At 34.6% G+C, this 10,229-nt stretch overlaps 1 protein-coding gene across 1 annotated transcript; it reads right to left on the bottom strand.

The window, feature by feature from the left end:
• Positions 1 to 440: 440 nt before the first annotated feature.
• LOC122275599 (probable mediator of RNA polymerase II transcription subunit 26b) lies at positions 441 to 5,571 on the bottom strand. Its single transcript, XM_043084721.1, has 10 exons — positions 5,412 to 5,571; positions 4,753 to 5,229; positions 4,562 to 4,630; positions 3,626 to 3,708; positions 1,774 to 1,829; positions 1,562 to 1,671; positions 1,395 to 1,422; positions 1,093 to 1,301; positions 916 to 1,004; positions 441 to 793 (listed from the first exon to the last, which is right to left on the bottom strand). Exons 2-10 carry the CDS (start codon positions 5,218 to 5,220, stop codon positions 790 to 792), a joined length of 1,116 nt encoding a protein of 371 aa, XP_042940655.1. The 5' UTR covers positions 5,221 to 5,229; positions 5,412 to 5,571; the 3' UTR covers positions 441 to 789.
• Positions 5,572 to 10,229: the final 4,658 nt, after the last annotated feature.

Here is a 10,229-nt window from a genome sequence, read left to right as displayed (position 1 = left end):
TGGATTAAGAGGATTTCTACTGATCATGACCTGAAGTTGGTGAAAACAATGCTTCTACGTAATCCAGATTTAGTAGCTGGTTCCTCTGTAGAAGTTCCAACAACCAAGTTATTTTTTCTCGGGAAAACTCAAAATTTTAGGTCACAGAAATTATCAAGTTTATGTTGTGTACCAATGTTGGAACAGAAAGAGAGGCCTTAAAACTAGTTTACAACCAGAGATATAGATAATAGGGTCATTCAAAGAACTCCTCCCATCCCATAGAGACCGGACACTGACAGCAGGTCAGCCTGCATGATGAACAGCAAAACTGCAAAACATTTATACCGCAATGCTGATTCAACTGAAAAAAAAAAAACTATGAAAATGTTGTAACAAAGATGAGTAGCAATGGTATGAATATCTGCTCTTTTAACAGGGGTCATTACACGAGTCTTATATGTCTGCATGAAGTGAAGCCTGACAAAGATTTCTTATCTACTAGAAATAATCAAGCAATGCAATCAGGTTCCAACAGGGTAGCTTCTCGGCTACCTCTTAACTGAGCTATCGACCAGTAAAGTTACAGCTTTCTCGGTAAAAGGTACAAGTCAAGTGTTTGCTCTTATTGACTTACACAAGATGATGAAAATAAACATATAGAAACCCAATATGACGAGACCAAGAAGTTAGTGCCTTCCATTAGAGACATTCCGGAAATTATTCTTGTGTTTCAGAAGGCGGTTTCTAGGACCAGGCTCCTGTTTAGGAAGTTCATTGAAATCTATGAATTTCATTGTCCGTTGGTTTCTAGCTGTTGAAGAAGAGGAAAAAATAAAAGAAAAATAGAAGCTTATAGTCAAGTTCAGAAATCAAACTTTTATCCAGAAAGGCTGTAACAAAAAAGGAAATGAAACGATATAAATGCAAACAAACCCTTCTCCGCTTGTTGGTACCCCGTCTTGAATTTTCCTCTTTGTAGCTTTGAATTTTGCTTGGATTTCAACATCATCTAAAGGCTTATGCTGCTTGACGAAAAAGTAAAACGGATAATATAGAGATTAACACGTGAAGTTGAAATCTGTAAAAACTTAATAATCATATGATACTTACATCTTGTTGACTGGCTGGTGATTCAGTTTTACTTGGTTCAGTTAAATTATTGATTGATTCTCGCAGTATCAGCCGGTACTTCTTCTCATTGCAAGGTGCTGTGGTCTTATTGGGAAGCAGTGGCTTCTGCTTGGTATAGTTTTTACTTCCTGGCTGGGGCTTGCTTCCACTTTCTTGATTCTTACCATACTCCATGCTATTTTTAGGATCTTTACAATTTTCATGACTGAAGATTTTAGTCTCTAAGAGAATAACAGAACTAATATATAAATGATAAAACAAATATCTAATAATTTACTTACTTCCATCATCATCAATGCCGTCAAGGAACTTCGCACCAGGCCAATCAAAGAACACAAAGAAGCAGCTTACAATAAGAACATAACAAAAAAAATCCACAACTATACTACCCTTGTTTGGTAAGTACCACAGCCATTACGCCAACCTCAAAAACCTAGCAAATCTATACCTGTGATAGCTCTGTTGGAGTTTGAGTGGCCAAGAAAACCCCTACATCCAATGGAGGAGAAGGGAGACCTTTGAGAACAACAGTGGAAGGGTTAGGGTCTGTAGAACCTTCTGCACAAAAACAATGAGCAAGCAAAGGTATCGTATTTCAGTCTAAATCAAAGGATGGCTAAATGAAAATGAAAAGCTTTTACAAGGTCCTAGATTTATTACCCGCAACAGTTGCTGCTGCAGCATCAAGCCAATCCTTCACCATTATTTTCCAACCACTGCAAGAAACAAAAACAGTTAAATTTTAAGAGATGTTTCTGTAGTACACTTCTCTAGGGTTTGAACACATTTTACCCTCAATAATTAAGCACCACCATCCGACGTAGAAGCTGGAAAGTGTCTAACAAATTCATGTTAATGTAACTCGTGACTGAAGGTGAGGGAAGCTTTCTTTTTATTTTTCTTTTAAGTTTTATCCATATCATTTCATCCATTCCCATTCTAAAATTTATACAATCTTTGCAACTAAATAGCCCTGTATTGGAAGCTCATTAGTGCTTTCTTTAATGTAAAATCATTACTATTATTGACTGGTTAGTGCATATCATAAGAAAAGATTTGTTCAATGGAGTTCTAGTAGTAGAGGCATTATCGTCCCAGAGTCGAAACACAGTTTACTGTGAAGTTTCGAATTTCTTGACTAAAATTTCCAAAATGAATTTAATTCATCACTTGCGCCCAATATCCACCCATCTCCAGGTAACGGGGGAAAATTCAGTATAAAAGTCAGGTAGAGTGGATGTCTAGAATTTAGACCTTAAATCTTAGGAAATAATGACATGATTAGGTGCCTCATATCTTTATGATAAATGTATATGTGAAGCTTTACAATCTGACTTGGCATTTCACCATCCCTCTAAGACAAATGTATCAGAATAAAACTTCACAGAAGGAAGATTGTATTCTTACCTTCTTTCCTTTTTCTACAAGGGACATAATTTTTGGCATGTGTTTAACCAGTTTAGACTGCCCTTACAATCTTTTTCTAACTACGTTGGTGTTTGTGCATTGGTAACTGAAACTAGATATCCATTCAGGAAACCACACTAATGAAAGCTGTCATTGATTAGGAGAAGATCTTGCTTCTAATAAGAGTGGATAATGAGATGGTAGAATGCATTCCGAAAGCTCGAGTCTTCTAATTACTGCCAGACTAGGAAAATGGGTTCCTTTTCCTTATCTTTTAATCATCTAACAATAAAATACAGTCATATGCTGATGTCGAGAAGTGTAAAAAAATCGCCATCATGTTGAAAAGATTTAAGTATTTAAATCAAAGGTAACCTGTGTAAAGTAGCTGAATTTTGTAATCCATAATGTGTGTCTTGATTGACCTTATATATTATGCCTCAAATTGTCTAGCATTGGCTTAAGCACAGTGTTGAGTTTGCAGAGTTATTTGGCTATGGCACAAACCTGATAAATTCTTTGATTTCCGATTCAAGATTTAAAATCGATGCAATGCACTTCAAGAGTATATCATAAATGTTGTATCTATTGAAGGAGCAGGAACACTATCATCAGCCAATAGGCCAGGAGCAAAGGCTCCGGTGCTTAAACGCTTCTTGAGTCCCCTGGAAGGATACAACTAATGAATGTTATGCACCTAATATCAATAACTCTCTGGACACGCCATAAAGATCGGTAGGCCATTAAGAGCTCAAAGACAAAATGGGGCACCTGATGATGTCTGTCGCTAATTTCAGATCAGTAAATTACCAAAGAGATGGGAGAGATAACTCGAAATCCATTCATAAATTACAAAACCAAATTGAGATGTGTATTAACATCAAACAAAGAAGTTGAGTCATGATTAACCTCAGTAGGCAATTGATACAGAAAATATCACTATCAGATACGAAAAGATAAAAACGATAAAAACAGAACCTTAATTATTGGTATTTTCTGAAAGAAATAAAACAAGAGCATTAAATTATAATCAGTTCAAGTCCATGTATGGGAGGATAATTTTGATGTACAGAGTAAATAGCTAAAGGCACCAGAAGATACATACCTAACAAGTATCTGTGCAAGCTGACTAATCTGCTTTGACCTGTGAGCTCGAAGAGCATTAACTGCCCTACCTATCATTGTGGCCTGAAGGGAAAAAAACTCAATCAGTAATCTTCAAACTCAAACACACATGGCATCATAGAAAATTAAGTTGAAAGTACCAAGGTGGGGGATCAAATGCTCCATGGAAATGGGATAGTTTCCCAGTGATTCATTACAGGAAAGATCATATGTATTCTAACGTATGGTCTCATAACTCTGAGTTGACGTCATCTTTTATGTCATTTCACTATATTTGTAAATCGTCATGCACGTGAAGCATTAACCGATTTAAGTGCTATAAGAGACAAAACAGTTGATCAGAAAAGAATGCAACATATAAGGAATGTTTCCTGTTGAAGTGATAACAAACAGGATTCATGACAAAAGAAGCTTAATGGCTTAAGTTCATCTATACATAGAATATGTTTAGTTGTTATAAATTCAGTTTCAAGAATGGATTAACTCCTTGAGAAACCCACAGAATTCTTTGTCCAAGCCGAACTAAAGGAGAGATAACTATGTTTAATATCAATGTGTACATTGTTATAGAGGATGGTAAGACATTGAGACACTGAGTTTTCAAGAAACTTGAAAGCTAACCGGACACCACTAAAATTACTCATGTCCAGAGTTGTAAACAGCAATTTCAGAATTGACTACTTTTAAGTTCTATAGAAGAAATGAACAGAAAAAAAAAAAGTGACTTAAATAAAGACTATATTGAGAGTAATGGTGTTTGGTTTGTTTCAATACAAAGAATAAGCACGCCATTAGAGGTTTGAGTTGTTTGAAAACAGCAAGCTAAGTTAACAATGAAAGATCTAGACGATGAATGATACTCCTTGTAGGTGGAGAAAAATCAACATTGATAACTCGAAGTGGAGTCCATTTTTACCTGCAGAACCTCAACAGAAAGAACCATCAATTGCAGCCTTCTTAAGGACTCAAATAGCACTGTTTCAGACTGCACCGTAAAAGCAATTGTAACAAAACAATGAAACAAACTAATAGAGGCACATCTCAAATGTCTTATCTAAGTATACCCTAGAACTGAATTATGCCTTTAAAGCAACAAATCAAACAAACCTCCTCTTGACTATTATCAAGAACCTCCTTGATTCTTTTAACCTCGCCAATAATCTCATTCTCTTCATCAATCTCATCTGTTAAGGCCTCAGCTTCGCTGTAAGTATTTTTTCTCACTAGTTTCATTTTCATCTCTGCAGGGCTATCTATCTTAGCCTGCTTATCTCCAGCAATGTTCAGATCACCAGCAATGCTGGTCAACCTGCTCTTAGCCCTCCCACATGCACATTCATAATTGAGATTTTCATTGTTGGTCTTTTTGGGCACTGCTACCACACTCTGTTCATGGCTGCAACATTGAGTCCACTGGCATGAGTAGAGTTTCTCGGCGATCTGCCCCCTTTGAAGCATGAACTCCTTTGGGTGATCTGTAGCTGCCACCATGATTGCATGGTCAATAATCTCAAAGATACCAGAATCCACTCCTTGAAAGTAGTTTTTCCAGTATTCCAGATTGTTATCTTTCATGGTGATAACCTGAAACAAAATCTATCATCAAATGGCGAATTCTAGCAGAATAGTTTCAATCAAAACTCAAACATCTCGCTGTTCTTGTAAATAATTAACTTTTCAAACACAGCATCAGTTGATATTGTTTCTTTCATCAAAATCTCACGGTTTAAACCAAAAATGAAAGAGGGTAGTGTGAATTTTCATACCAAAGCCCGTCACATGAAAATCAAGACTGGAAACGGTGGTTTCAAGGATTGAAACTTGAAGTAGCTATATAGGACAAGGTACATTGAATGTACATTGTTTTCTCTTTTTCATTTTTTACATGCACTTGGGGCACAGAAGACGTGGCAATTCTCAGATCAACATGAGAAACCAGACGTGACCAAAAATGTGTTACACTTAACAGATGGAGAAAAAGAGGGTGAAGGAAACGATGGAAATATCTCTTCAGTTTCGGGAGTGACTCAGGAAAAAGACGAAGGTTTGGTGCAAATGAATAAAACAACTGCCGAAGAAGTTAAAGAAGAATCCAGAGAGATGTCAGAACTTTAAGCAGTTTTGAAAAAAAAAAAAAAAGCCTCTAGAGGAATGCAAGCAATGTTTCTTTGCTGTTATCCTTTTACGTACTTCCACATATAATCTCTTACTTGCCTTCCACAGATAATCTCTTACTTGCCTAGATATGGAGAAAATACAAGGCAATTAAAGTTGGTAAAAGGGATATTGCAGGGAAACGTCTCCATTTTGGACCTCAATTCCCCACCTAGTAAATGCATTTCCATTAAATGCTAAGGCCATATATGGACTTACTTTTAGTACTAGCATCAAAGATGACGTTGGCCCAATTTTGTGTAAGACAGTACAGCTGAGAACTGCAGGTATTTGACAACACTATCCATAAATAGCTGAGAACTCCAGGTATTTGACAATACCATCCATAAATGTAGGGGCCTGGCCAGAGAGGGACTGACTACAGTTCTCTTCTCCTTGCAGTTCCTATTACATGCCTTTGTTTCTTTAAAAGTCTTCTCTGAGTGAAACATTTTGACCTCTCCGTTGCCTGCAATTATAAATGTAGCAGGAGCCAATTTCATGGAAAGAAATACTGTCTTCTGCCCAATAGTTAGTAACAGGGGAACTAATTTAATGTGGTAAAAGATGAATCTCTTCAAATATATAGAGGTAGATTCGATTTTGTATTGTATACACTATTCAATATATGGATTAAAGACCATTGGTGTATGTACAGAAACTTAGAAAAAACGGTGACGTACAAAGTACGCTAATTGAAAGAAGCCCATGATATACTTAGTATTGAAATGTTGTGAAATAATGTTTGCTAAAATATGAAATCCAAATTAAACTTGGAATGCTTCCCTACTTCCGTTTACCGTTTGCCCCAAGAAGTGCACGACCCGAGGTTAGGACTAGCCAAAAAAATTACACATTCTTACCAGAAAAGGAAAAAGAAATAGACATTCTTCGATTAATAGATGAGGTTGCCATCGACTACCATGAGAACCCATGCATCAGCCCTCTTGATATATAAACATATATATATATATATATATTTGTAAGTATGAATCAGCCCTCTTGATGAGAATGATTTTCCAGGGATGGGGCATAAGATCCAGGTAACCCATGACGACAAGTTCACAAGGTATTCGAGGCTTGCATGCCGTGAGATAGATACTTCATGAGCGCTGCTCCATGTCTACACATACCAAACTGCAGAGCAGCTATAGAAACTGTAATGGAATTTCGCCTTGCTTTGATAGAATGGATGGATTTCTCACAGAGATCAGAAAAGCTAGTAAGTTCTTCTACATTTCCTGCAATTGGATTCGTTAATGAAGTAATATTGCCATTATTTCCAGTTAAAGTAAAGACAGAGGGCTTTGAACCCTATTCAGCTTTTCACAAATTTTCCCACCAAAGAGCATTTACTACTACCCCAAAATGATCTGGTAGGAAAAGAGAAAGCAGTGATGGAATCTCCAGGCCATGAACAGCAGCCTCACAGCCATCAACGGCATATTCTAAAAACTCATGATCCCTTCCGCTGTCCACGAGAACGACTTCGCTTGAGTCAAGATGCATGCTCAATAACATGAAGGGAAACCATCCTGTAGAGTCCTCAGCGCTACAAAACGTAATAAATATGAGGAATTGGCGATTGGTTTCCAAGACTTTGCATGTTTGGGGTCATCGAGATCACTAGCAAAATGCAGTGAGGCACTTTTCATTAATTTTGAAGAGGAACCTTCATCTTGCTCGCCAGCTTCATGATCAGAGCATTCCCTTTACTGGTTGCATTGGATTCAAGGGTATGCAAATTTCAAAAATGAATTATTTATCCTCTTCGCCACCACTTCAAAGCAAATTAACACTTTCCCCTTCGCCAGAAGGAATGTCTTTATCGACATCATCATCATCATCGTCACCATCCACAACAATGTCTGATGCACCTTTCTACTCCAGATTGCCATTTCTCAAACATTCTTTCACACTTCCCTTCTCCAAATCACACCACAGTAACGATGCCGGTTACCAAGTCCGGCAACGTTCTCATACAGTTAAACGACAGGTTTAAAATACTCCAACAAGATCGGGCACTCAATCTCCTTGGCAAAATACGAGAACTAGCCGAGAGGAGGTATTGGTTCAACGACCTGCGAACAGCGTCGTAAACGCCATGTCGTTGAATTTGGGCGGGAAGTTATATAATTCAAGCTCCATCAATTAGGAAAACCGCAAGTACGTTTAACCCACGCGACGACGATTATTTCGCCTGCAACAGCAGTCAGCAAGTAATCCAACCCTCAAGTAATCAACAATGTCGTTCTCTTCCACAGAGGAAACTTCGAAGGGAACAGAGTCTCGTTGCCGAAGAACTTCAAGTCTTACGCTACAAACCGATCGATTTTGGGATCAAGTTGAGAAAAATTCTGGTTTAGGTTTCACTGTAGAGACGATGTTAATATCGTTTTATTTTTTAAAAATGAGATGTTTCAGTTATATGTTCATTTTGCGCACGTAATATCATCATGAAAATTTTAGTTACAAGAGTGGCTAGAACCATATGATTAAGTTGATAAAGTTTGGATATAATTAAGTAATTAAGATAATAGATTTTATCTTATTTATAATTTTATAATTTGAATGAATATAAAATATTTTAATTTTATTTATAGTTATTTTGATTTTATCTAGAAATTATTAGGAAGTGTTTTAGATAAGTTAACAGTGTAAAAATTGAGTTATAAGGATTTTTTAATTATTGGTCAGGTATCAGCAACCTGTCAAAAGAGTCCTCGAGACAGAGTCGCTTCGTCAGCAGAATCTTATATCAATTCAAATTGTTTATTTAAAGGATTTTACTGGTTATGATATGTAGAGATTTAATTCTAAATATTTTTAAAACACTTTTCAATGCATATTTTGGTGAGATCAAATTGTTTATTTCAAATAATGTGATTATTGATCCAAGATTGAGATTAAGTAATCGTGATTCGGCTACTCGATTTTCAAAAGAAAAGTTAATATTTAAACATCGTTAGAGGTTTTGACTGTTACTGAAGTAGATGACAAACGGATCATTTGTTTGGTCAAGTAAGAATACCAATTGACAAAGATTTTGTAATTGAAACTAACTTATAATTTATTTTCAAATAATGAAATTGATTTATCTAGATTTAGCTAACCTATAGAGTTTTACTTTCGTTACTAATTTTAATGTTATTTAATTGATTTATTTTATGTTAATGCTTTGTTATTGTATAATTGCATGATTGACTACTAATTAATTTATTGAGAGAATTGATAGATGTTTACGTTACTATACTGTATATTCGGGTAATTTAAAAAATGATAATAAAAAAATAGATTTTATTAAAAAAATAAAATTATTAAAAAACACAAAAAAAACAAAAAAAAACAAAAATAGAGGTAACGTGAGATTCAATCTTTTCTTTTATATTTTCGAACGTAATTTTATATTAAATATTTATTTATTTATTTTTTAATAAGTTTCGTAGTAACGTGCCATGTTAATGAAAAAAGTGACCAATGTATAATTGGGACCGCATAGTAACATATGTCTTCCTTATAAACCAAAAAAATTTTGTCTCCATAAACGAAAGATTTTTTCTAGATATTTTTAATTTTTAATAGGCTTATATTTTTTGTAAAAAATTATTACCTCAACAAAGATTTTTTCCGGACATCTTATAAAAATAAAATCATAAAAATTTTTTAGTGTGATATAATTTATTGTGGAACATTATACTATAAAATTTTTTTTAGTATAAAATAGATTTAACGAATCAAATTTAGCCACATTAGTTTTTAATCTTTATTTTTGTAAAATTTCTTCAAAAACTACCACTCCTTAGGGGATGCTTGGAGAATAAAATTAGATGATGATTTTGTAAATAGTAATGAGATAGTTTGAGTTAAGTATTTATTAGATTTAAAAAAAAAAAAAAAGAGAAAAAGTTGAAAAAAATATATTTTAAAGTTATAATATTGTTATAATATAATTTTTGTTTTAAAATTTGAAAAAGTTGAATTATTTTTTATTTTTTATCGGAAAGTTTGAAAAAATTATAATGATTGTTTGAAGGTGTTTGTATTTTAATGATGTTTGAAAAAAAAATGAGATGAAATGAAATAAGATTGATTAGACTTCATTGGATCCTTGAATGAGCTCAACTCATCCTAGTTAGATTATATTTTAGACCTATTCCAACATCCAAACATACAATTTTTAAATCACTAAACATTACTTAACTCAAAATCTATTTGCATGTGGGACCCACAAATTTTTTCAACTCAACACCTCTTTATACGTGGGACCCACAACCATTTTTAACTTTCTATATATACATCTAAATTCATCTTAATATCTAAACACATATAAACTCATCATAGGTGGGTATCATAAAATTTACTACATCATCTCAACTCACTAATATTCATAAAGGACTCAACTCATTTCAACTCAATTCAATATCCAGACA

This window comes from Carya illinoinensis, chromosome 9 (genome assembly GCF_018687715.1).
Source record: "Carya illinoinensis cultivar Pawnee chromosome 9, C.illinoinensisPawnee_v1, whole genome shotgun sequence".
NCBI classification, from domain to species: Eukaryota; Viridiplantae; Streptophyta; class Magnoliopsida; order Fagales; family Juglandaceae; genus Carya; species Carya illinoinensis.
This window is presented reverse-complemented; position numbering and strand designations above follow the sequence as displayed.

Coding starts and splice junctions, on each gene's coding strand:
- LOC122275599 (XM_043084721.1), bottom strand. CDS start 5,220: ATGAAAGATAACAATCTGGAATACTGGAAAAACTACTTTCAAGGAGTG. Junction 1,423..1,561: donor CTCCAACAGAGCTATCACAG/GTATAGATTTGC, acceptor CCTGGTGCGAAG/TTCCTTGACGGCATTGATGA. Junction 1,005..1,092: donor CACCAGCCAGTCAACAAGAT/GTAAGTATCATA, acceptor TTCGTCAAGCAG/CATAAGCCTTTAGATGATGT.